At 46.2% G+C, this 26,979-nt stretch overlaps 1 protein-coding gene across 8 annotated transcripts in view; it reads right to left on the bottom strand.

Moving 5' to 3' along the window:
- trioa (trio Rho guanine nucleotide exchange factor a) overlaps positions 1-26,979 on the bottom strand; it is a 109,681-nt gene that overhangs the window by 65,079 nt on the left and 17,623 nt on the right. For 6 of the 8 annotated variants that reach the window (XM_058377824.1, XM_058377825.1, XM_058377817.1 and 3 more), the window contains exons 2-3: positions 23,082-23,135; positions 187-261 (exon numbers count right to left, since the gene is read on the bottom strand). In XM_058377824.1, coding sequence (XP_058233807.1) covers positions 187-261; positions 23,082-23,135 — 129 coding nt within the window. The remainder of the gene's footprint in view (positions 1-186; positions 262-23,081; positions 23,136-26,979) is intronic. The other 2 variants (XM_058377821.1, XM_058377822.1) reach the window with 1 other exon arrangement.

The raw sequence follows: 26,979 nt of genomic DNA, 5'->3' as shown, positions 1-26,979 counted from the left end.
AAGTGATCACTTTATGCCTTTTGTTTACTCAAAATCAAAATTTTTTACAGTACGAAAAAATATGCTTAAAAGATGCTTGGATTAAACATCTTAATGTAAATCTCCTACAGATGATGATGATGATGATGAGGTATCTGTCTGTTCTCAAGTCAGCTTCATCCCTCAGGCATATTCTGAACTACTTACCTGATAAAAAGGCCACTTTTTCCTTTAGAATAGGCAAAACCTCCATCGCCTTCATCTCTTCATTTCGGCGAAATCCTGAAAAAACAAACACGCATGTAAGAACCAGATCAAATAAAACACAGTGATTAGTAGACAGAGCATAGCATTGCCTCATCTGTGTCTCAGGCACTAGATTAAAAAGTGAAAACGGTTCTCGAAACACCTCTTTAAGAGAGCAAGCTAGTTCCATGTCGGACACTCCTTAAGCTCAGCGGTAAGCTGGGCAAACCAGCAGTGCATGCTGTTTATGATTCACGGCTCCATTTGTTAAGGCCGAGCTGGAAAGGTTAGTCATTACCCGACTACCAGACTGGATATGTGCTCTGGCTCAGGTCTGGGCTCTGACTCATATCACACAGTCACACATGCTGGAATAGTGTAACTGACAGTCTAGTAATAGCTATTGTACACCGTGACAGGACACAAAAGCACTGCTGGTGGGGAGATAAATCATTTCTAGTACAGTGTTCCACTGTGATGACTGGTTTGGGCAAATGTCTGTGCTTTTAAATACTATAATCATGTGGCTTGAATGATTGAAAAAAAAAAGCCCCTAAAACCCCTCCCTTCCCTCATGTAAAGCTACTGGTGCATGAAATATACTCAAAGACAAGCCAAGCTAGGGAGAGGACAGAGAACGTATCAGAGAGAGTCAGAGAACGTATCAGAGAGAGAGAGAGGGGAGAGAAAGCCAGAAAGAGTCAAGGAGAGAGTCAGGGAGAGAAAAAGTCTGGGAGAGAGAGTGTCAGAGAGAGAGAGTGTCAGGGAGATAGTCAGAAAGAGCCAAGGAGAGAGAGTCAGAAAGATTCAGGGAGGGAGGGAGAGCCAGGGAGGGAGGGAGAGAGAGCAGGGAGAGAGAGCCAGAGAGAGTCATGGAGAGAGAGCCAGAAAGGGAGTCAGGGAGAAAGAATCAGGGAGAGAGTCAGAGTGTGTCAGAGAGAGAGTGAGGGAGGGTGTCAGGGAGAGAGTGTCAGGGAGAGAGTGTCAGGGAGAGAGTGTCAGGGAGAGAGTGTCAGGGAGAGAGTGTCAGGGAGAGAGTGTCAGGGAGAGAGTGAGGGAGAGAGTTAGAGAGGGTGTCAGGGAGAGAGTGTCAGGGAGAGAGTGTCAGGGAGAGAGTGTCAGGGAGAGAGTGAGGGAGAGAGTGAGGGAGAGAGTGAGGGAGAGTGTCAGGGAGAGAGTGTCGGAGAGAGGGAGAGAGTGTCAGAGAGAGGGAGAGGGTGTCGGGGAGAGGGTGTCGGGGAGAGAGGGTCGGGGAGAGAGGGTCGGGGAGAGAGGGAGAGGGTGTCGGGGAGAGGGTGTCGGGGAGAGAGGGAGAGGGTGTCGGGGAGAGGGAGAGGGTGTCGGGGAGAGAGTGTCGGAGAGAGGGAGAGGGTGTGGGGGAGAGGGTGTCAGGGAGAGAGTGTCAGGGAGAGGGAGAGAGTGAGGGAGAGAGTGTCGGAGAGAGGGAGAGGGTGTCGGGAGAGGGTGTCAGGGAGAGAGTGTCGGGAGAGGAGAGAGTGTCAGAGAGAGGGAGAGGGTGTCGGGGAGAGGGGTGTCGGGAGAGAGGGTCGGGAGAGAGGGTCGGGAGAGAGGGAGAGGGTGTCGGGGAGAGGGTGTCGGGAGAGAGGGTCGGGAGAGGGTGTCGGGAGAGAGTGTCGGGAGAGAGGGAGAGAGTGTCGGGGAGAGAGTGTCGGGGAGAGAGTGTCGGGGAGAGAGTGTCGGGGAGAGAGTGTCGGGGAGAGGGAGAGAGTGTCGGAGAGAGGGAGAGAGTGTCGGAGAGAGGGAGAGAGTGTCGGAGAGAGGGAGAGGGTGTCGGGGAGAGAGTGTCGGGGAGAGGGTGTCAGGGAGAGAATGTCAGGGAGAGAGTGTCGGGGAGAGGGTGTCGGGGAGAGGGTGTCGGGGAGAGGGTGTCAGGGAGAGAGTGTCGGGGAGAGGGAGAGGGTGTCAGGGAGAGAGTGTCAGAGAGAGAGAGTCGGGGAGAGAGAGTCGGGGAGAGAGAGTCGGGGAGAGAGAGTCAGGGAGAGAGAGTCGGGGAGAGAGAGTCAGGGAGAGAGAGGCGGGGAGAGAGAGTCAGGGAGAGAGAGACAGGGAGAGAGAGTGGGGGAGAGAGTGTCAGGGAGAGAGAGTCGGGGAGAGAGAGTCGGGGAGAGAGAGTCGGGGAGAGAGAGTCGGGGAGAGAGTGTCGGGGAGAGTGTGTCGGGGAGAGAGAGTCGGGGAGAGAGAGTCGGGGAGGGGGAGAGAGAGTCAGGGAGAGAGAGTCAGGGAGAGAGAGTCAGGGAGAGAGTGTCGGGGAGAGAGTGTCGGGGAGAGAGTGTCGGGGAGAGAGAGTCGGGGAGAGAGAGTCGGGGAGAGAGTGTCGGGGAGAGAGTGTCGGGGAGAGAGAGTCGGGGAGAGAGAGTCGGGGAGAGAGAGTCGGGGAGAGAGAGTCGGGGAGAGAGTGTCGGGGAGAGAGTGTCGGGGAGAGAGTGTCGGGGAGAGAGTGTCGGGGAGAGAGAGTCGGGGAGAGAGAGTCGGGGAGAGAGAGTCGGGGAGAGGGTGTCGGGGAGAGGGTGTCGGGGAGAGGGTGTCGGGGAGAGGGTGTCGGGGAGAGGGTGTCGGGGAGAGGGTGTCAGAGAGAGAGTGTCGGAGAGAGAGTGTCAGAGAGAGGGAGAGGGTGTCGGAGAGAGAGTGTCGGAGAGAGGGTGTCGGGGAGAGGGTGTCGGAGAGAGTGTGTCGGAGAGAGGGAGAGGGTGTCGGGGAGAGGGTGTCGGGGAGAGGGTGTCGGGGAGAGAGTGTCGGGGAGAGAGTGTCGGGGAGAGAGTGTCGGGGAGAGGGTGTCGGGGAGAGGGTGTCGGGGAGAGAGTGTCGGAGAGAGAGTGTCAGAGAGAGGGAGAGGGTGTCGGAGAGAGAGTGTCGGAGAGAGGGTGTCGGAGAGAGAGTGTCGGAGAGAGGGAGAGGGTGTCGGGGAGAGGGTGTCGGGGAGAGGGTGTCAGGGAGAGAATGTCAGGGAGAGAGTGTCGGGGAGAGGGAGAGGGTGTCAGGGAGAGAGAGTCGGGGAGAGAGTGTCGGGGAGAGAGTCAGGAGAGAGAGTCGGGGAGAGAGTGTCAGGAGAGAGAGTCGGGGAGAGAGAGTCGGGGAGAGAGAGTCGGGAGAGAGTCGGGAGAGAGAGTCGGGAGAGGGTGTCGGGGAGAGGGTGTCGGGGAGAGGGTGTCGGGGAGAGGGTGTGGGGGAGAGGGTGTCGGGGAGAGAGTGTCGGGGAGAGAGAGTCGGGGAGAGAGAGTCGGGGAGAGAGAGTCGGGAGAGAGGCAGAGAGTGTCGGGGAGAGAGTGTCGGGGGAGGGTGTCGGGGAGAGGGTGTCGGGAGAGAGTGTCGGGAGAGAGTGTCGGGGAGAGAGTGTCGGGAGAGAGAGTCGGGGAGAGAGTGTCGGGGAGAGAGGTCGGGGAGAGAGTGTCGGGAGGGAGAGGGTGTCAGGAGAGAGAGTCGGGGAGAGAGAGTCGGGGAGAGAGTGTCGGGGAGAGAGTGTCGGGGAGAGGGTGTCGGGGAGAGGGTGTCGGGGAGAGGGTGGGGGGGAGAGAGGGGGGGGGAGAGAGAGGGGGGGAGAGAGAGGGGGGGAGAGAGTGGGGGGGAGAGAGAGGCGGGGAGAGAGTGGGGGGGAGAGAGTGTCGGGGAGAGAGAGTCGGGGAGAGAGAGTCGGGGAGAGAGAGTCGGGGAGAGAGTGTCGGGGAGAGAGAGTCGGGGAGAGAGAGTCGGGGAGAGAGAGTCGGGGAGAGAGAGTCGGGGAGAGAGAGTCGGGGAGAGAGAGTCGGGGAGAGAGAGTCGGGGAGAGAGAGTCGGGGAGAGAGTGTCGGGGAGAGAGTGTCGGGGAGAGAGTGTCGGGGAGAGATAGTCGGGGAGAGAGTGTCGGGAGAGAGGTCGGGGAGAGAGAGTCGGGGAGAGAGAGTCGGGAGAGAGTGGGGGGGAGGGGGTGGCGGGGAGAGAGAGTCGGGGAGAGAGAGTCGGGGAGAGAGAGTCGGGGAGAGAGTGTCGGGGAGAGAGTGTCGGGGAGAGAGTGTCGGGGAGAGAGTGTCGGGGAGAGAGTGTCGGGGAGAGAGAGTCGGGGAGAGAGTGAGAGTCATCAGTTATGGTGTGAGAGATGGACTCTGCACTGTGATTACTGCTCTCAGTGTTCTGCTGGTTCTACAGGACATTTTCAGCTGTTGTTACTGACAGACTCTACACTGTGGTGTTTCTGTGCTTCAGCTCATTAGAAGGAATCCAGTTGATTAGTCTGGGAGTAAAGTCTGGTATAATGCACTGATTTGAGAGGAAACAGAAGTTCATGTGGGTTCTGTTCTTTCTTAAGATGATTTAAGGATAAAAATCACGTTTCAGTTGTACTTTTCAGGCCATGAAACAGGGTACACTGCTGTGTGTATGTAGTTTTACCGGGTGGAGAAATCAGCAGCTCAGTCCCACCCTCAGAGACAGTTACAGTGATGGACTGAGACAGAGCAAGCAGAATAAACAAGAAGTTCTGTCCTGCAGCTGTGTGATGGGTGTGTGTGTGCACGTGGGTGTGTGTTTTGTTTTGTTTTCCTTAAACACGTGTTTCCGGGAAGCTTGGACACATGCTCTTCTCCTGAACAATCTACTAGTCCCCCATCACTCAACACACACTAGAGCTTAGTAAAGCAGTTCATCTGAAAGACAGATCTGTGCAGTGATTAGAGGACAGAGTCAGTGAGGTGATGTACCACACACACAGAGCAGTACCAGTACCCTTCAGCAGTATCACACTGGCTGTAAATGAGTGTTTCTGCGAGGTTAAAGATCTGATTTCTCATTCACAATTCTTTAAAAGGCCATCACCTCTTTTTAACACAAAAGCTGGAGGTCTGCTGGATGATTCCTGTTTTCTATTTGTCGAGCTCCTCAGAGGAGATTCAGCCAGAATCATCATCTTTTATTTATAATTTTATTTCCCCACAAACACATTTGACTCAAATAGCAAAACATTTCACTGACTATTGACTACAAAGAAAGCGCTGAGACCTTATATTCCAGCACAGATCATGAGCTGGATAGGTTTTAAGTACGGCTTCAAAAACTAAAAGGTAAAGAGAACAGAAGACGAAGGCTGTGCACTTATGCTGTGCATATGACTGGGAGATTTCGAGTCAAGTCGAGTCGCTTTTATTGTCATTTTAACCATATATAGCTGATACAGTACATAGTGAAATGAGACAACGTTTCTCCAGGACCTTGGCGCTTCATAAAACACCACAACGACATATAGCTACAGAACAAAACAACAACACAGCTAAAAGGACAGAAAGTTTGTCCTAGCTACATAAAGTAGCTAGGACAGTAGCATAAAACCAGTGGGCAGAGAGCAAGACATCTTCATCTACCGGTTTCATCTAAGCAGAAAGAGAGAGCGATGTGGATCTCGGTTCCGGCATGTCGCTGATTCCTCTGTATTCAGCAGGAGAATATTCACATGCAGTGCCATCCACTGGAAATGTGAGAACACATGCACTGACCATTTAGTCCATCTCATAGCAAGATGATCTGGCACCATGGTAATGCACACCTGGACACGAAGAGCGCTTTAAAAACAAATAATTAAAATAAATAAATAATTCAGAAAAGCACAAGCGATCACATCCACACAATTTAAAAATAAATAAATCCCTAACACCGTTTTTTAATGTGTCTACTGTGAGTGATAAATCTTTCACATTTTATGGTGTGTGTTTTGTGTTATGTAAGATATGTGGCATATTTTCACTGTTAAACAATAAAATATTTTTCATTGATTCAAGATTCATCTTAAATCTTAAAGCTGACCTTCACAATGTCCACCCACAGTCCTGCCGGCACTCTATGAGCCTGTGTGAGATTATTGATCACAGACATCACCTCTCTGATCACATCACAACTAACGGCAGATCCTCCTGATAGCTTCCTCAAACAGATGTTTCTTGACCATGTTTAGACTTGTTAATATCTGCTGTTCTTCACTCTCCAACGTCTCTCAATGATTAACGTACTGAACTCATGACACTGGCTACCCTTTGCAGCAGCAATCAAATTCTTGACCTTGCATTCCAGACCTCAAAGATCCTTGTACAATACACTGTGTGTCTCACCTCAGACCTCCACCCACACACACACACACACACACACAAACCAATTCAGGTCCTCAGCTTCAGGATGTCTGGCCTATCCATTAGATCTCAGTGCTCAGCATCACAGCTCCTCAATGTGGGAAGCTTCTCCCTACTGTCCCTGTGTCTGGATCCTTACAGTGTCTGGACCCTTAAAGTGTGAGGATCCTTTACTGCTGGTGGATCATTAATATGGCTGCCAGGACCCTTACTGGAACTTTACTGTATCTGGACCCTTGTAGATTCTGGATCCTTAAAGTGTGTAGCTTTACAGTTTCTGGACCTTTATATTGTCTAGACCTTTACATTGTCTGGATCCTTAGAGTGTGAAGCTTAACAGTGTCTGGTCCTTTACATTGTCTGGACCTTTACAGTGTCTGGATCCTTAGAGTGTGAAGCTTAACAGTGTCTGGACCTTTACATTGTCTGGACCTTTACAGGTGTCTGGTCCTTTACAGATTCTGGATCCTTAGAGTGTGAAGCTTCACAGTGTCTGGACCTTCACAGTGGCTGGACCCTTGCAGATTCTGGATTCTTAAAGTTTCATGATGTTTACAGTGTCTGGATCTTTATTGGGTCTAGATCCTTTAAGATTTTGGATCTTCTGGGGGTTTATTGATGCCGCTTGTTATTTGTTTGTTCAGGTTGTGTCTAATGAGTAAAAAGCCAATGACAATTGAAGTACTGTGGCCTTCTGCTATTGACGAGTATTATATAGCAAGGGTGATGAAGGGGAAAGAGGAAGAAGGAAATGAGTGGGGGGGGGGGGTAAAAGGGAAGAGTAGATTCTGTGATGTAGGGAGTCAGTGAGCATGTGGTGAAAAACAAAGGAAGGAAAAAGCAGCAAAAAAACACAAGGACTGTGGTATAGACAGAGACAGACCGGGGGGGGGGGGGGGATGAGGGTAGTTGCTGGGGAAGTACAGAGCGAGGCCAGTTGAAGCCCTTCTACTCACCACCGGAGACAGCTGAGAAAGCCTGCAAACAACAGCTGCCTGCTCAGCCACAAGCTGAGAAACACACACACAAACACACACACAAACAAACATGTGTGTGCATGTTCTTATCTTATATCACAGCTGCACTCTTTTTGGCCTACACAATGAAAAAGCTGGCATTTGAAAGAGACAGCAACAGATATAACCGACTAAAAGCACTGTATCAGCTACACACACACACAAACACACTCTTCCTCCAGCCCTCCATTCCCAGAGGAGCTGTGGCGTGTGACTCCCAGCTGTCACGCAGAATGATGAGAATGATTGTGTAATGAGCAACTGAGGTCAAAGGTCAACAGCCAACTGTCCGGAGCACGTGAAGGAGGGGCGCATCTGTCATAGCTCTGCACACATTAGAGTCAGAGCTGATGATAATGAAACTGGAAAGTGAGTGAGTGAATTCAGTATCAGCTGATGAAAAACTGAGTAATGGTTCAGGCACAGCTGTGGAGCTGTCAGATCACCGGCGCTGTGTGGATGCGCCACTACACCGACACACAGCAGGAATACCAGTAGTGCAACATGAGGAAAGATGGAATTGCTGGGGACCGAATCAAGCTTGAATTCAAGGTGCATTAATCATACAGACATCTCTCCGTGAGGCTCCAGCTCGTTTGACCTCACGAAAGGTCGGGTCACGTCTTAACTGGCAGCCACAGTTGTCCTGGGCTGCTGAAGCGATGCGGGCCGTGTCTCTCGACCCTGACCACGTGTAATCTGCTGTCATATCAGCCCTGGTGCTAACAGCTTCAAAGGAGAGTCATCCCCCCCGCTCTGATAAACGGAGATTAGATGAAGAGATAGCAGGTCTAGGAAGCGAATGGTTAAAATGAGAAAGGGAAGTAGAAAAAGCGTCAGTTAAACACGGCTATAAAAACAGACAGCATTCTTTAACCTTAGGTTTGGTGGCATGGCTAAACACACCAGAGAAAAGGCACAAACATCTGCTCTTACAGGATTTATGGGCTACAGATTTGTTAAATTCACAGCACCGTAAAAAAATAAATTCAAATATTGACAACTAATGAGCTAGAAAGGAATTTAGTTCAAATCTAATACTAAATATGGATCATTTTGATATCAGACAAAAGAATAAGGTGAGAAGTTATTGTTAAAATTCCATTAACACTCAGGCGCTTTATGCTGGATGTCATCACCATCACAGTAATGTCTCTGCTACCTGAGACCAAGGACATGGTCTGGTAACTTATCACAATATTGTCTTCTGCATTTTTTCCATCTTCAGCTTTATCCTGGTCATGGGAATCTGGAGCGTATCCCGGGAATGCACTCAGGATAGGACACCCATCAAAACACACACACCCCTACAGGTAATTTACTAAACCCATTTCACCTCCTAGCCTGTTCTTAGGAGGTGGAAGGAAACCGGAGAGCCGGAGGAAACTAAGTTTCCTCAAACTAACTAACTTTCACACTAAGAGACCATGTGAAACATCACGCAAGCTCAGGATCAAACCCAGGCTTAATCCTGGAACTGATGAATACTATCCCTGCTATACTGATGACACTGAAGACCACAAGGAGGGATATGATTAAGATCTCAGACGACTGATTAGAAGGTTGCGAGTTCGAATCCCAGGTCCACTCTGCCACTGCTGGGGCCCTGAGCAAGGCCCTTAACCCTTCACTGCTCAGTAGACTCACAAAACATATTCACACACACATTTTTTTTTTTTTGGGAGCAGACTCACAAAGCTGGGAGCATGAAATCGTCCAAAATGTCTTGGTATGCTGAAGCTTTAAGAGTTACTTTCACTGGAACTAAGAGGCCAAGACCAAGCCCTGAGATTTAGATTTAGAGGGGTGTCCCAAAACTTTTGGTAATATAGTGTGATATGGGGGTGGGGAATGAAATAATCATGAAGAAAATCAAAAACTGTATTTAAATAAACCAGAAAAGAAAGTGTGACACTGTCACTAAACAGTTGGACATTATCATATTTACGCATTCATCACAAGGACAATGTAACACTCTCCTCATCATTTGCATGACTGTCAGCTAGCCTTAAAGCAGTAGCAGTGGCTGATGATGGCCGTGTGTGTGTGTGTGTGTGTGTGTGTGTGTGTTCATTTTCTGGGTTAGCTTTGCAGTTTTAAAGACTCGTACTGTTCGCTTATTAACAATCATATACCTCCCATCACTAATTCAGGAAAGATAATACGTGCCAGTCTTCATGTCAACATGAAAACACAGTCTTGAGCTTTTTCCACAGCTAGACAAATGGAACTGCTGGCATTTAGTTTAGAAAAACAATCAGTGTGTGTGTGTGTGTGTGTGTGTGTGTGTGTGTGTGTGTGTGTGTACGTAAGGAACTGAAGGGGGAGCGTAAATGCCACGTCGCAGTAGGCCACATTTTCAGTGCGGAATTAGTGTTAGATCTCTAACTCTAACACACACACACACACACTTCAGTGCACTACTCCAATATGGTGATGCTTACATTGCCACTAAAGCACAAAGTTGTCCAAAACAAACAACAAACACAAAGAGGAGGAGCATGTGTGTCTACCCAGTACACACACACAGTTTTCACTCATTCATCACAATCCTGATCATTTTTTCACCTCCACAGCTGTGTTTGTTTTACTTCAGTGAAATCTATAGTGTTTAAATGTCATTTTGGTAACGTTCTTGTATCTCCTGGTCCCGCTCAGTGCTAAATTTAGCCCGTCCCCCACAGAGTCTGACTGAGCCGCCCGCTTTCCTGCTCTCCTCTCCCATTTCAGGAAAGGAGAAAAGGAGGGAGGTGGAGGGTCAGTGCAGGACTCAGCCTCAAGGCGCACACTTTTCTATTTCCAGCCTCCTCTCTGTCCACCTCTTAGAATGAGCGCTGTGTTCTGTCTGGGTCACTGTCTGTCTACTTCTCTCCCCCTGTTCTATTTCACACACACACACTCAGTTTGGTCGCTCTCTCTAGTAATCTGAACCAATAGCCTTAAAACCAACAAGAAAAAAATATCGTCATGAGATTTTTGCCAGATCAGACACCTCTACTTCCGAGTGTCCAACACTGCATAGTACCCTCATGTAAATGTGTGTGCGTGTTACCTGCAGGAAGAGAGTGGTGGTAGTGGTGTTAATGATACATTAAGGTTTGGTGTCTTCCTCTGTTTTAACTGCTGATGTGAAAATGACAGCGCAGTTTAAAAGCTGCTTCCTGCTCACAGAAGCCTGAGCAGAGAGGTGTAATGGGGAGTTCCTGTTACAGGCCACACACAGATTACAGGCCATCACCTGGAGCCAGGCCAACCATCACACACACACACACACGTCACACGTCACACCACACCAGCTGCCTTCAAGCTTCCCATAGAACAAGAGGCCACCTATACTTACAGCTGTAAAGTAAGGACTAAAACTGGGATCAGGATGATTTAGCACATTGAATGAACTAGTGTTCTGGATGTTTTAAGTGAGATACACATTTGCACATTACATTACATTTACACATTACATTTACACATTACATTTACACATTACATTTACACATTTAACTCATGAAATGAACACATGCTGAAAGAAATAAAGCCTGAAAAGCAGAGCACTGCAAGTGAGGAGCTTCTGATGCAACTTAATAAAGAGAGAGAGAGAGAGAGAGTGAGAGAGAGAGAGAGAGAGAGAGAGAGAGAGAGAGAGAGAGAGAGAGAGAGAGAGAAAGAAAGAAAGAAAGAAAGAAAGAAAAAGAGGGAGAGGGGGGAGAGAGAGAAAGAAAGGGAGAGAGGGTAGGAGAGAGAGAGAGAGAGAGAGAGAGTGAGATAGAGAGAGAGAGAGAAAGAGAAAGAAAGAAAGAGGGAGAGGGGAGAGAGAGAGAGGAAGAGAGAGAGAGAAAGAGAGGGAGAGAGAGAGGGAGAACAAAGGGAAAAGGAAAAGGAAGAAAGAGATAGAGTAAGAGAGAGAGGGAGAAGGGGGGGAGAAAGGAAGAGAGAGAGGGAAAGAAAAAGAAAGAGAGAGAGGTAGAGGAAGAGGGGGTAGAGACAGAAAGAAAGAGAGGAAGAGAGAGAGGGAAAAAAAGAGAGGACGAGAGAAAGGAAGAAAGAGAGAAAGGGGGGAGGGGGGAGGTGTAAATAGACTGGGGGTCAGTGGTCATCAACAGCATCCTGAACTGGTTTGCTGGGTCAACATGAGTGAAGAGATTGGTCCATCTCTGCTCTGTGTATTGAGTCGGGGAGATTCAGAGACATTCCACTGACCAGTGGCTTCATTTACATTTTGAGCGTAACTGTCCTCAGTCACACTGTAGATATCTGTACAATAATGTCATGTGCAGATGATCCGCCCCGTGTCCACGTTCACGCTCAGGCCTTCCTTCGCTCATCATCTTCCCCCAGCCTGCACCACAGCTTCCTCCAAGTGACCAGAAACTTCAGCAACAATTAGCCTGATTGCTTGTGACGCTGGACTGAGCATGCTCAGACTGCCCTGCTGCCTGCTTCACTGAGGGGAAAATGAAGACCTCGTATTCTCACTGTTACCAAGAAAAACTGCATCCTGATCCAAATCCAGGATGGTTTTAATAACAGCACTACCCTGTATATAGGTGGTCAAAAGTATGTGGACACCTGACCATCACAGACATATGTGCCTCCTGAACATCCAAACCCAGATGTAGTCCATCTCTGCAGTTATATAACAAGCACCAGTCTTCTGGAATGGGTCTCTTCTTTCCACTAGATTGTGAAGTGTGTCTGTGGGGATTTGTGTTCATTCAGCCACATGAGCATTAGTGAGATCAGGCACTGTTAGGTGAGGAGGTCTGGGGTTCAGTCAGTACTCCAGTTCATCCCAAATGTGTAGTGGGATCGTCAGAGCTGGATGCATGAGTTCTTCTGCCACAAACCATGTTTTCATGGAGTACACAGTGTCATGAACTGTCATGCTGGAACATGTTCAGTTCCAGTGAAAGGAAACTATAACACCATAATAAACAAAATTCAGCAAACTCAGCAAGCTACAAAACCCTTTGGGGAACTACCACATACACCGACCAGGCATAACATTATGACCACCTGCCTAATATTGTGTTGGTCCCCTTTTGCTGCCAAAACAGCCCTGACCCGTCATGCACTGTGTATTCTGACACCTTTCTATCAGAACCAGCATTAACTTCTTCAGCAATTTGAGCAACAGTAGCTCGTCTGTTGGATCGGATCACACGGGTCATCCTTTGCTCCCTACGTGCATCAATGAGCCTTGCCCGTCCATGACCCTGTCGCTGGTTCACCACTGTTCCTTCCTTGGACCACTTCTGATACTGACCACTGCAGACCGGGAACACCCCACAAGAGCTACAGTCGAGCTCTGATCCAGTCGTCTAGCCATCACAATTCGGCCCTTGTCAAATTCGCTCAAAGCCTTACGCTTGCCCATTTTTCCTGCTTCTAACATCAACTTTAAGGACAAAATGTCTAATATATCCCACCCACTAACAGGTGCCATGATGAGGAGATAAACAGTGTTATTCACATCACCTGTCAGTGGTCATAATGTTATGCCTGGTCGGTGTATGGGTGTGATGTTCAGGTGTTCACAAGCTTTTGGCCAAATATTGTATAATGTTTAAGAAGACCTGATAATTAGGGACCAACCCTTTGAGACACATACTGTCCAGTGGCAGAATAAAGATATAGTGACCTTCTGCCTCCAGTCCTTCACTCCACCTGCCCACACCTGACAAAAAGCACTCCATTCATTCTTCCGCTTCTCTTGGAGCTATCACAAGTCTATGACCTACAGCAGCATGAGCACCAGGAGCCGTGGGCTGAACAGAAACATTAGAGAGTAGCTGAGTCACAGATAGCTGAAATGATCAAGGAACAATCAGAGATACAGCGCTTCAAGAGTGAGCAGAATAAACTCCATTTGTTTCTACAATTTCTCTTTTGGGACGACTTGAGGGCACACAAATCTCACTTCACACGTGTGATTCACCTACTCGAGCGTGCTGGATGTTCAGCGCTTTAACAGGGCACCTGAATGTGTGTGTGTGAGTGTGTGTGCATCACCCTCGTGTGGCACTCAGCCACTGGCGTCACACTCTCTCGCCACCTGCTTGACAGATTTACATCATGCCTTCTGGCATTGTGCAGCAGCTCCATGACTGTGCAGGTGCTTCTGTTCTGTAACTATACGTTTATACGCTGTGTGTAAAGTGTCATCCGAGTGAAACCGCGTCTCAGGGCAGCGACAGCTGACAGGAAACGCAGTCCGAGTGTTGACGTGTCTTTGCGATGGACCAGCTCGCTGAAAGATGAAAGCCTTGGACAAGCGTAGTGTTTCCTCCTCATCTCCTGTGCGCTTGAGATTTACAACATACCTGTATAGAAGAATCCTACGCCCTTTCCCGCAAACCGGCTGGCACAGTGTGTGGGGCACTTGTCACGGTCACTCCGGTTTTAATGCTTTAGAGATGTTTGGAGAGAGGTGGAGTGGTGTGCAGAGGAGACGCATGATCAATGTGCAGTTCACTCAGTAAATGTAAAAGGAATGATTAAAGGAATAGTCAGCCTTCAGAAATCAATTGCTCAATTAATTAAACCGCATCCAGTGTGATATTACCAAGTCCCAGTGTGTGTGTGTGTGTGTGTGTGTGTGTGTGTGTGTGTATTTGGCTGCACCATATGATGAAATCGGGCATTTCAAAGACAACAGAGAAGTCTTATTATAAATTTAGGAATACAGTCTCAAAGAAAAAGTATTCTGTTGATTGCAAATGACAAACTGCAATACTGTTTATGATCTATACTTACACACACAAGAAAAATACTAATATTATGAAAACAATGTAAAGTGTGTCTCTATAATTCTGCTGACGTGACAGAAAACACCACGGGCGTAATCAGAAGCTCATTAAGAAGCTTAAACCTCAGACTTGGCAACAAAACTGCTGTTTCACGTTATAACTGTACATCATTTCTATCCTCTATAGCCAAGGGAACAGATGTGTCCAAGGTGAGAGGACTCAAATCCCCAGTGCTACTGAGGTAATAAAAACCCGTGTACATCTGTGTGTATGTCTATTTTCTCTCTCTCTCTTTCTCTCTCTCTCTCACACACACATACACACATTTCATTTTTCACACTCTCTCCATTCTGAATCTCAATCATTCTCCAGCCTGAAGCATCATTTAGTCCAAGGCCAACACAAGGACAAGTACAGCGCACAGATACAATTATTCAGCATGAAAGGAATGACACATATCACCACTAGTATTGAGCAGTGCTGTGCTCTGATATGCCGCTTAACTAGATCAAGGTTATTCCAATAGTTCTGACCAGCCTCACATTAGATGAGGAGATTGAGATCATTCTCTATGAGCCAGGATGCAAACCTTCATTATTGATCATATTGATCACGTCTCTGCATCACGGCGTCTATGGTTAAAGGAGGCTGTGGTATCCGTCCAGTCGTTTTTGTTTTGTTTTTCCTGCACAACATTTTAGAGAGGTTATTTGGATATTTGTGATTTTGCTCTTGGCATTTGTGGGAACTCCTTTAGCCCAGAGTTTGAAATAAACACAGCGGTAAACAGACTTGTGAGACACTCAATATCTATCATTTTTTATAAATCATGATAAACAATTTATTTGTCCAGAACTGAGCAAACTCAGGAGCCAGAATTCAGCTTCCTCCAGTTTCTCCAGTTTCCTTCCACCTCCTAAAAGCAAGTCTGCACATGAATGGGTTTGTGCTGAAGTGCTGTTTAGTGGAGGCTGGGGTGCGGTCGACCGCCGGTTCGTGAATGGAGGGCGGAGCCTGGAAACGTGAGTGGTAATGATCTGCAGTGATGACAGAAATCCAGGATGGAGGCTTTGCTGTTTTGTTCAGATATCAGACTGCAGGCTAATTAGGTTTGTACAGCATAAAGGTCAAAATTAAACACATTTATGACACAACAACAGACACCGCTTTCCCGACAAGACATTTCCTATCTATCATCATCTGATATTTACCAATACCATTATCCCACAGCTACCTGCTATTACTATGATCCACCAGCACCATAAACATGACCATGGGGTTTCTGAACAAAGATGATAATAAAGTAAGCTTTATTATTGCCAAAAGTTTTGGGACACCCCTCCAAATCATTGAATTCAGGTGTTGTTTTTCAGGGGTTGGACTTGTCTTCTTAGTTCCAATGAAAGGAACTCTTAATGCTTCAGCATACCAAGACATTTTGGACAATTTCATGCTACCAACTTTGTAGGAACAGTTTGGGGATGACCCCTTCCTGTTCCAACATGACTGCACACCAGTGCACAAAGCAAGGTCCATAAAGACATGGATGAGAGAGTTTGGTTTAGTTTCACCTCAACCTGATAGAACACCTTTGAGATGAATTAGAGCGGAGTCTGCGAGCCAGACCTTCTCGTCCAACATCAGTGCTGACCCCACAAATGCACTTCTAGAGGAATGGTCAAAAATTCCCATGAACACACTCCTAAACCTTGTGGAAAGACTTCCCCGAGGCGGGCCAACTCCATATTACATTCATGTGCATGTAAAGGCAATATAGTGTATATTACAGCACAGTGGAATTCTTTTCTTCGCATGTCCCAGCTTTGGGAGTTGGGGTCAGAGTGCAGGGGCAGCTATAATGCAGCACAGAGAGGGTTAAGGGTCCAATTGCCCAACAGTGGTGCTGGGGCTTGAACTCCAACACCCCAGCCTTCTGTTAAACAATCCAGAACATTAACCACTTGAGTACACCATAATTTACATGCATGTATTTTAGGCCACTCTTCCTACATAAAGCAAGAAGGATTATTTGGTCAGACTTTATGAGTTCTGTTGATTACATACTTAAACGTGCTCTTTCCAGTGTTTGCTATTGATTGTATAAACATGATAGATTTGTATTTAAGAATTAGCTTAAAAGCGCTGGTCTCCAACAAACACAAAGGCATCAGCAGTACAGAGCAGAAGAAGGACAGAGCTGCGGGAGCGAGCCGGCTGGAAGAGGCTATAGACAGGTGGGCGACAGTAAAGAGCTATGATAGATGAAGGTGTCAGTGCCACGTATCATGCTGTCAACACTGACAAAAAGCCTGTTGCCATCAACATGCCATCGCTCTCTGACAAACTACCCACCGTCTCGAACAACACTCTCTGGGCCTGTCCTCCTCTAACTTCAATATCATTCTGTAATGTTTCACGATAAATGACCTCATCCGCTTGCGCTGCATCCATCGACATTCGAGATACTCTGGAAAACACTGCTGTCATAAAACTAGGGTTTTTTTTGTGAGATAAGAAGAACGATATGGCAAGACGTTATTACATTTCCAAATCCAGCTGGTGCACAAGTTCAAAAGCACCTAAGCAAAATGCTTCACAGACGTATTTCATAAACTGCTAATGTGTGTGATATTTCCTGCCAGTTCCCTGAGTTCAGGCCTCCTAATAACAGGGTTGGGAAAACTAGAAGTGCACACACAGACAGAGAGAGAGAGAGAGAGAGAGAGAGAGAGGAAAAAGAAACCCAGAAACTATAGGAAAGAGAAACAGAATTAAACTAAAATTTCCAGAGCAATTTCTTTTTGAAAGTTATTGATGCACAAAGCTCATGCACGCTGTTGTTTACACAGAGCATGATTTCAGATAAACGAGCACTACTGAGCTTCCACATGTGCAGACTGCCACTTCACCTCACTAGTAGACGAATACGCAATATGGATCATTTATCCACTGATGGATGGATCGGAGTGCTCCTCAGCAATCTCATGATTATAGGGCGAAGTTAACGGTTTTGCAGAGCTTAATGGAAGAGAGTGAAAATAGCTCTGCAAATTCTGGGTCATGAAAAAATGTGTCGATGACTTGCATAATTACTAGTGTGACAGTGGAAAAAAAAGAGAGAGAGAGAGAACTGGATCGCTCACATTTCAAGCCTGGACTTGAGACAACACACTGATACTCAAACCAGATAGTCTAGGTTTCTTCTCAGTCATAAGAAAACCCAGGGATTGTGCAGATCTGTATTTTAGCCTCCATCCTCAAGTAATTCCAGCAGAACACTTTCATCTGCCCTGCATCCAGCATGACAGGAGGTGCTGTGTGTTTATCCTGACCAGGTACAAGTTCTACACAAGCAGCTATGGAGCTCCTTGTATGAAGTGAGAGATCTCAACTAAACCATCAGCCTCTTCAATCCTCCACAAACAGAGCCCTTATTCCACCTGCATACTGCTCCTGCTCAGCAGCTTCCATATAAACACCTTCAACACGCCATCCTCCAGCTCCCTAACTCTTCTCATTCACAATGTCCGTTCATCTATCCTGCTTTTTGAGTTCTTTAAGCATAGGGAAAAATGCCTCAGAATCAGGATTACAAACAAGTTCATGAGTTTTAGTGTCTTGGCACAGATTCTACTTTAGAAGTCTCTGGAAATGCCCACAATAAGCCCCATGCTTTGAGATGGAGGGATGATCACGACGACGACGATGATGATGATGATTAGGAGGAGGAAGATGATGATGATTAGGAGGAGGGGGAGGAAGATGAGGATGAGGATGAAGATGAGGACAAGGATGATAAGGTGGAGGAGGAGGATAAGGACAAGGACGAAAAGGAGGAAGGAAGATAAGGAGGAGGAGGAGGAGGAGGAAGATAAGGATAAGGATGAAAAAGAGGAAGGAAGATGAGGATGAGAAGGAGGAGGAGGAGGGTGATAAGGCAGAGGAAGATGTGGATAAGTATGAGGAGGATGAAGAGGAGAAGTAGTAAGATGAGTATAAGGATAATAAGGATGAGGAGGAGGAAAATGAGGATAAGGAAGATGAAGATGAGGACAAGGATGTTAAGGAGGAGAAGGAAGATGAGGAAAACGATGAGTAGGAGGAGGAGGAGGAAAAGGAAGATGAGGATGATATGGATGGAGAAGAGGATGATGAGGAGGAGGAGTTGTGCAACAGGGTTGAGATTTACATCATAATCAACACATTCAGTGAGTCCTTGTGGGTCATGAATGGGGGCGGAGTCATCGTGGAAGAGACCACTCCCATCAGGAGAGAGATGTTTCAGCAGAGAATAAAGAGCAGTCAGAAGTATTGATCAGCAGTGACTCTTCCCTTTAAAGAGGATGCAAACCATGGCAGTAAAATTCCCCGAAGGCAACACACTATTTTCTCCTTTAATTTGTCACTCATCAAAAGTTCTTAGAAGGAAAGTAAAAGCAGCTGGCATTTTAAGTTCGGCATTTGAGTTTGTTCTAAAAGACTTCAGCTTCACAAAAGCTTCGTGAATGTCAGTAAAAAGCTGCTTCATGTGCACTCTAGAGTTCCAGAGAGCTGGAAATCATTTCTTCTCACAGATCTTTCCCTCACTGGAAAAGCCTGAGGCCCGCAGAGGGAAGCAGCGAGGCCACAGCCAGACTGAAATGTAGCGCGGACATCCAGTAGGCAAGAACTCCTCCCACTGCCACAAAAAATAAAAAATAAATAAATAATCATTTAAACCAAAGCAAGTCCGCAGAGATCCAGGCTCACATGAATGGAGTGTTTTCCGTTACTCAAATTCCTGAGCTTCGGTTAAGCTGAGCTCACGGAAACTGTTGAGTGTGACCGTTATTTTGCTAAAAGGGGAAGTTGAGAACAGCACACACTCCTATGTGGCCTGAACACACACTTAATCCAGTGCTAGAGCAGGAGGAATCCCTGAAAGCTGGAACACATCAGGAAAGAGTCGAACCTTGTGTGCTTTGTTATTGTAAGATTTAACCGTTACTCAGAAACCTCATGTGAAAAAAAGAAAATCACACAAAGTCAGGAAATAAAAGAGTATAGGAGCTATTCAAAGAGAGGCTGGAACCTGGGACAGGAAGCAGAGTGTCCATGTTTAAGTCACTGTATTAGCATGGCCTTGTGTGTGTGTGAGTTTCTAGGTGTTTCATTGTATTCAGTCTCACATACACTGGCTGCAGTTACACACCGATGAAGGCTTGTGTCATCTGTCTGAACCGTTATCTCCTGTGACTTTACCATATCAACCAGTCCTCTGTGTGTGTTGAACTATTTTGGTAGTCTGAGGTCAACGAGTCTTTGATTGGATGCTTGTGTATATTTATAGCAAACACAGCTGTAGGACCTCTGACTCTCTCTTTCTGTGTGTGTGTGTGTGTGTGTGTGTGTATTAAGAATCTGGGGCGCCAGTACTCGAAAAGAAATCTTTCCAGACCCCACTACTGTACGAGTGTTGTATTACTGCATTATGCTAAACGTTGATCGATACTCTGAACCTTGAGCAGAGGGCAGTGAGTCAGGTCGCATATTTCACAACTGCAGCTGTGCACCAAACTCTAATAAACACCTTCCTCCCTGTTAGCTGGAGAGTGGAAATTAGCTGGCAGTAGAAGGTGAGAAATGGAGCGCTTCAGCAGCTGAGCCCTTCCTCGCTGACCAATAGCAAGCGCGATACACGTGTCTACATCATCGGGTAATAATCGGAGCGAGCGATTCGTCAGCCAATTATCATGCTGCCAAATGAAGAGCCGTGTAATTAAGTGTGTAGAGAAAAAGTGCCTCTGCATGAGCTGTTATATGAGCAGAAGCTTTGTCAGTTCAACAGCAACATCTACAGCACTTTATCGTGTTACTTGTGTATCGTAGCCATTTACGTGGCTTTATGCACCGACCAGGCACAACATTATGACCACCAGTCTAATATTGTGTTGATTCCTCTTTTGCTGCCAAAACAGCCCTGACTCGTCATGCACTGTGACACCTTTCTATCAGAACCAGCATTAACTTCTTCAGCAATTTGAGCAATTTTTAGCTCGTCTGTTGGAACGGATCACACGGGCCGGCCTTCGCTCCCCATCAATAAGCCTTGGCCGCCCATGACCCTGTCGTTGGTTCACCACTGTTCCTTCCTTGCAGCACTTTTTATAGATACTGACCACTGCAGACCGGGAATACCCCACAAGTTTTGGAGATGACCAACAGCGTGATCAACATGTGACCTTTACTGCATGAGCTAAAAAGTTAGCAATAAAATCATTTTTAGGCACAATTTCTGCAGCTGTGGCTCCTTATTTACTGGACAAGCTTAGTAATGTTGCTTTCACACACACACAATTCAGTCTGTTTAAATGAATCCTGGTCCAGTTTCCTCTTCGGTGTTGTTCATTAAGGCAGATGAAAACACAGCAGTCGCACTGAGGTACACAGCAAATCACTCGTACCTACAGCGTGTATGTTCACCCAGTAGAGCAGGGTTTGGCACACTTGCCTCTGTTAGGGTAAAGGGGTGTGTTCTGGGGTCAACCGGCTGCTCAACTGAATGCACATAGCTGAAGAGACTCTCATTGGAAGCATGGGTGAGGCAGCAGCTTATTTTAACCCCACAATTGTGGATGGCAATGTGTAAAATCACTGCAGAATGTGAGAACGTCTCCTCCGAGACACCGTGGATGGGCGTGAAACCGCATGCAACCATACAACACATGCCTTTAATACAGCGTCTCCACAAGACTGACACCGGCGTACTCCAAGCAATCAGCGGAGTGACCGGGAAACAAGTTCTCCTCTACAGTCAAGAAATAAATCCCATTTTGACACCACCTTCAGCCATCTTTCTCACTCCATCCACAAAAGAATGATATGGATGATGTTGGGAAATAAACAGCGAGAGGGATTCATGTTGAGCGGAACATCAGCAAAAAAAAAAAAAAAGGAACTAGCAAGAACTTCACCCATAAACCGTCTCCATCTAGCTCTCTTAAAGATAACGTCTCTCTAGAAGCCGTGTGTTCAGTTCGATGGCAGACAGCACAAGATCACAGGAAACAAAAAAATCCCAAAAAATCCTAATCGATAACTCTCTGAACAAGACGAGAAAAAGTCAGAGCAGGGAAAAGTTGTTAAGTTAAAGGTCCAAGTGCTGCAAATAACTCGATTCAAAAATAGTTGACATTTAATGGCAAAGATGTTGATCCAGTTTTGGGTCTCACACACACACACACACACACACACTAATGTGTGTACATCAGTAACATTATACAAATATATAGTGGCTTGCATAAGTATTCACCCCCTTGAACTATATAACCTGAAACAATCACATTTATGGAGCTCTGGGTTAAAGTTTTTCACTTGTTGGTTTATTTGTTTCATTAAAACTTTGTCCCGCATTTTCTTACAGAGTTCTTTTAGAGACTGGTATAACTGATATCACAATGAACTATCCAGTGATGTATTGATATTGATAGACATCATTCACCCGATGGCTCATGTAGAGAATCACACCAGCAGCAGAGTGTAAACATTTATGCAATCTCACATATTTATGATTAAACTTTTTTTTTTCTTCTTCTGATTTTTAACTTCACTAATTTCTGCAAATCCATCAAGTATAATCTCAATTAAATCCACTGTGGGAATAGTCATGGGGGTAAATACTTCTGCATGGCAGTGTAGGAGCGAGGTCAGTGTACAGGGTAATGCACTCAGTCTCTGTGCAGCAATAAGGAGTGAGTGATGGATCTTTAGGAGAAACAGGAGAGATGTGCAGGATTAGATTTTTACATCATCCGGATCTCGGACAGTTTGACTTGTGCTATAACGCTCAACACCTTTCACCTCTCAGGTAGGATTTCTGATCTGCAACATCTTCAAGATTCTGCACTGCAGGAAGTGGGATCAGTGATGGACCACATGGATCCACATGGTAATGATATTAATAAGCTTCAGCGGAGAAGGGGAAGGGTGTCCCCTCACACAAGCTCTCGCATGCACTCTTGCACGTCCGCACACGCTCACACACACTCTCACACTCTCTCGCACAAACACACACAGGCATTCACTCACACTCTTGCACACGGACACTCTCGCATACATGCACACGCACTTGCTTGCACTCTCGCGCACGCACGCACACACACATTGTCGTGCACACACACTGACGAGCGCATATACACTCACATTGTTGCGCGCGCACGCACACACATTGTCGAGCGCACACACTGTCGAGCGCACACACACACTCTTGCACGCATACACAATGTCGTGCACATATACACACTCTTGCGCACACTCACTGTTGAGCACATACACATGGTCGCGCACACACACACACACTCACACGCACGCACTCTCGCATGCTCACACACACAGTTACAGAGAATCTGCAAAAAGTCTTCTACCCACAGCTTTAGCTATACCTGATGCAATGTGCTGCCACTGGAGACTCCTTCCAAAAAAATGCAAAATAACTGTTTTCCATATAGAAAATAGAACAAACAGAGGATTTTCTTCAGTAAATGACAACAGTCTCCATCCAAGTCCCTCTGAATTCTCTGTTACTACAGATACGAAACAGGCATTAGCATGAGAGCATTAATATAAACCTCTTTACCCCACACCTTACCCACTCTGCTGTGAGTGAAGAGCAGTTTAATAATCACCTTCTGGGCATACTAGAGAATTCATGAGCGCTGCAGTATAAATGTAATTACCACAAGAGGTCTCGATGTTTTACACTCATCTGCTCCGACACGGAGAGGGGGAAAAACAAACGTTTAATTTTTCACTCTCTGCCCCAGCAGCTGCCCCTAATGATCCAGACTTTCTGTTATTTCCTCACTACAGGAAACAGTGACAGTCTTTTCCCATAACATTTGCTCTACTGCTGCAGATTAAAAATGGACCACAGCCTGCCAAAATCGATCAATTAATCAATCAATCAATGATGATAAAAAATAAAGAAAAGATGGGATTGAACTACTCCTTACCTTTAACCTGACTGGATGCATCGCTCTTGGTTTCACATTTGGGAAGCGAGCCATCTACAGGGAACAGGACAGAAGGGAAAGTTTAAACCACAAATAAAATATAACGATTGTATATAAATCAACAAATAATTACCGCCTCTAAAGCCTGAAACATAGCAACACTGTCCGTCGCCAAACAGACCACGTACTTCACGACTCTTTAGCTCTTTGTGTGTCTCTGGGAATCAACACTGAGCTCTTCTTAACTCTGTTCCATTGACTATAAAACATGGTGGTGGTAGCACAGTAGCGGAATTCAGCCTGAACACACAGACAAGTCACAGCACTAATCCCCGAGAGCTAATGAGCTCTAATAACACACTAAATTCTCCACAGCTAAACAATGTGCCGAGTGTGGCTTTACACTGACTGTTGGAGCTGCCTGGATGAACTGATGATTATAAGCAAAATGGAGAGCATGTGAGGGCAGACTGAAAGAGGCGTGTGTGTGTGTGTGTGTGTCTCTGCATGGCTGGATTGAACTGCAGGGAAAGTTTAAGCTTCTTCTTTGCCAAGTTAAACACACTGCCTGCTTGTTCTAGCAACCCTCAAACTGCACGGGGCAGAAAGCCTCGGATGATCACAGGTCAGACTCTGCACCATGTGCCGCATTTTCTGAAAACTATTCACTTTTCTTTAACACGCTGTTGCAGCGCAAGGTGGGCTTAATGAGGACAGAATTAAACTAGACTCAGTAACTTGAGATAATAATGACATTTCGGCTGTGTGGACATTATGACCGCCTGCGTAATAATGTGTTGATCTTCATTTTCTTGCCAAAGCAGCCCTGACCCGTCATGCACTGTGTATCCTGACACCTTTCTATCAGAACCAGCATTAACTTCTTCAGCAATCTGAGCAACAGTAGCTCGTCTGTTGGATCGGATCACACGGGCCAGCCTTCACTCCCCAATAAGCCTTGGCCGCCCATGACCCTGTCGCCGGTTCACCACTGTTCCTTCCTTGGACCACTTTTGATAGATACTGACCACTGCAGACCGGGAACAGCCCATAAGAGCTGCAGTTTTGGAGATGTTCTGATCCAGTGGTCTAGCCATCACAATTTGGTCCTTGTCAAACTCGATCAAATCCTTACGCTTGTCCATTTTTCCTGCTTCTAACACATCAACTTTGAGGACAAAATGTTCACTTATTGCATAATATATCCCACCCACTACCAGGTGCCATGATGAGGAGATAATCCGTGTTAATCACTTCACCTCTTACTGCTCATAATGTTATGCCTGATCGTTGCATTTCTCTCACCAGATTACTGTTACTACCTCAGTCGAGATTACTAACCCACCATATAAAGACTAAACACACAAGGTTTAAGACACTGTGTTGTACTTTTAATGCCAAAATCTACCAAAGCTGTGTCACTCTGCCATTAGGAAAAGCTCTCAGAATGAACAGATGATCAGTAGTATAGTGGAGGTGTGCAATTACAGGAATATAATCACTGACAGAGCGGTGGTAAGGAGTCTGATATGGAGTTGATGATTTTCCAATAACAGCTTGTTCCAGCGTGGTTAATACTCCTTATGGCAATGCGATGTGCCAACATTTTTATCTTGTTAATCATACTTTTCTGTTTACGGTCACATCTAATGTTGTGGAACGTCTGAGAAACAAGTTCGTTCTTGTTATCACTTGTGTTATAGCTTCTGTTGTTTCATAACCCTCCTATCTTTACAAGCCAAAAGGTTATCAAATGCAGATTCTAATTTTACTCGTCACATACACAATCATACACAGCACCACATGTCTGTTTGTCTGTCTGGGTCATAACAACAGGATAAAGTGGGGAGGTTATAATAAAAGTAGATTTGAATTATCTGTACAGAACCAAGGGAGAAAAAATACAGAAAGTAAGAAAAATATAAATAAATATGATGTATACATAGATGCTAAATAAACATAAACTTTGTCATGTCAACAAGTACACACGTTTTTTTTTTTTATTCAGCTCATGTGGCGCATCGAGTCCCTGTGTAAGCCGTCAGTGGAGAAACGTTAAGCGTGTTAACATTAATTTGTGATTTGTCGAGCAGCCCGGAGCGAGCGTCATAGCTGCTGTTCAGAAGACTGGGATTTAATGAATAAAGGAAAAGATGCAAAAAACATGCAAAGGAAACCGTGCCATTGTTCCTTCTAATGAGGTTTTATACGTGTTTGATTAGTCCCTGGGTCTGCCCCCAGCTGGAGATACAGTGACATGAAGCGCCATGTAAAAATATCCTGCCCAGGAGTGTCATGTGTACGTGTTTATTATGTGTACACGTGGAAGGCCACATCTGGGCTAAAAGCGTGACACTGATGAGCTCAGAGGATCCCTGAAGTCTCCATGGATGGTGGGGGAGGAGAGCAGGAGGCAGGAGGACTGATGGATAGGGGCATCTGTCTCTCTCTCTCTCTGGTTGTCTTTTATCATACAGAGGATCTCTGAGAAATCCCTCAACCGCTTCACTGAGGTGTCATTATCCTACAAGACTGACCTCCCTTACACACACACACACACACACACACACTCCCCCCTACCCCAGTGATATGAGCCAATGCCACTCCAGTGGGGTGTGTACTGGTGAAAGGAAATCAGCCAGGGAAGGAAAGAGATGTAGCGATAAAGACAGAGAACAAAAGAGCGCCTGGAATTCTGCAGCAGAAGTGCTGCTTCTTCACATTCCACAAATGGAAATTTCTCTCCTAATGTTCCATGGCAATCGGAGATTCCAGACATCTCAAGAGCAAGAAACTGGAGACCAAACACAAACACTGGACACGGTTGTGATGGCACGCCAAACGCATTCCTCGCTCCGAGTACAGTACTGGACGTGTGCTGTGCTTTGAGAAGAGCGTCCAAACAACTTTTCAGATTTAACTCCGGCAGAGTCAGCACACTAACACACTGTAGGACTGGAAATTTCCCATTAGATCACGGGGGTAGCACACAAGTCTCATGCCTGGGTGTCAGGGACAAGCAAAATGTGCGACAAACTTTTTGCTGCCTAGAGGGCAAGTCTGTGATATAGTGACCGCAAGCACCTCATGTTATACTGGTGTATATTTTTCTGTACTTCCTAAGTAAGTCATTCCTGAATCCTGTTGCCTCCCTGTAATAGTTTAATATTGTGTTATACACTGATCAGGCATAACATTATAAACACTGAGAGGGGAAGTGAATAACACTGATGATCTCATCATGGCACCTGTTATGCACTTGGGTGGGATATATTAGACATTTTGTCCTCAAAGTTGATGTTAGAAGCAGAAAAAATGGACAAGCATAAGGATTTGAGCGAGTTTGACCAGGGCCAAATTGTAATGGCTAGACGACTGGATCAGAGCATCTCCAAAACTGCAGTTCTTGTGGGGTGTTCCCGGTCTGCAGTGGTCAGTATCTATCAAAAGTGGTCCAAGGAAGGAACGGTGGTGAACCGGTGACAGGGTCATGGGCGGCCAAGGCTCATTGATGCATGTGGGGAGTGAAGGCTGGCCCGTGTGATCCGATCCAACAGACGAGCTACTGTTACTCAGATTGCTGAAGACGTTAATGCTGGTTCCGATAGAAAGGTGTCAGAATACACAGTGCAACACAGTTTGTTGCATTTTGGCAGGAAAATGGGGACCAACACAATATTAGGCAGGTGGTCATAATGTTATACCCGGTCAGTGTATTGCTAATAGCACAATATAAAACGATTCATATTAGTCCACTATATGAAACAGTGTCTCTAAACTCTGGAACTTCTTACAGTAATTTTGGTTGGATTATATTAAAAAGCATGGTAAAAAAAAATAAAATAATCGTTAAGTTGCTAACAAAATATTTGAATTTATTTTCCTTGCTAGCTTGAAA

Source organism: Hemibagrus wyckioides, linkage group LG24 (genome assembly GCF_019097595.1).
Source record: "Hemibagrus wyckioides isolate EC202008001 linkage group LG24, SWU_Hwy_1.0, whole genome shotgun sequence".
Taxonomy (NCBI): domain Eukaryota; kingdom Metazoa; phylum Chordata; class Actinopteri; order Siluriformes; family Bagridae; genus Hemibagrus; species Hemibagrus wyckioides.
Note: the sequence above shows the minus strand (reverse complement) of the source record. Positions and strands in the feature narration are given on the sequence as shown.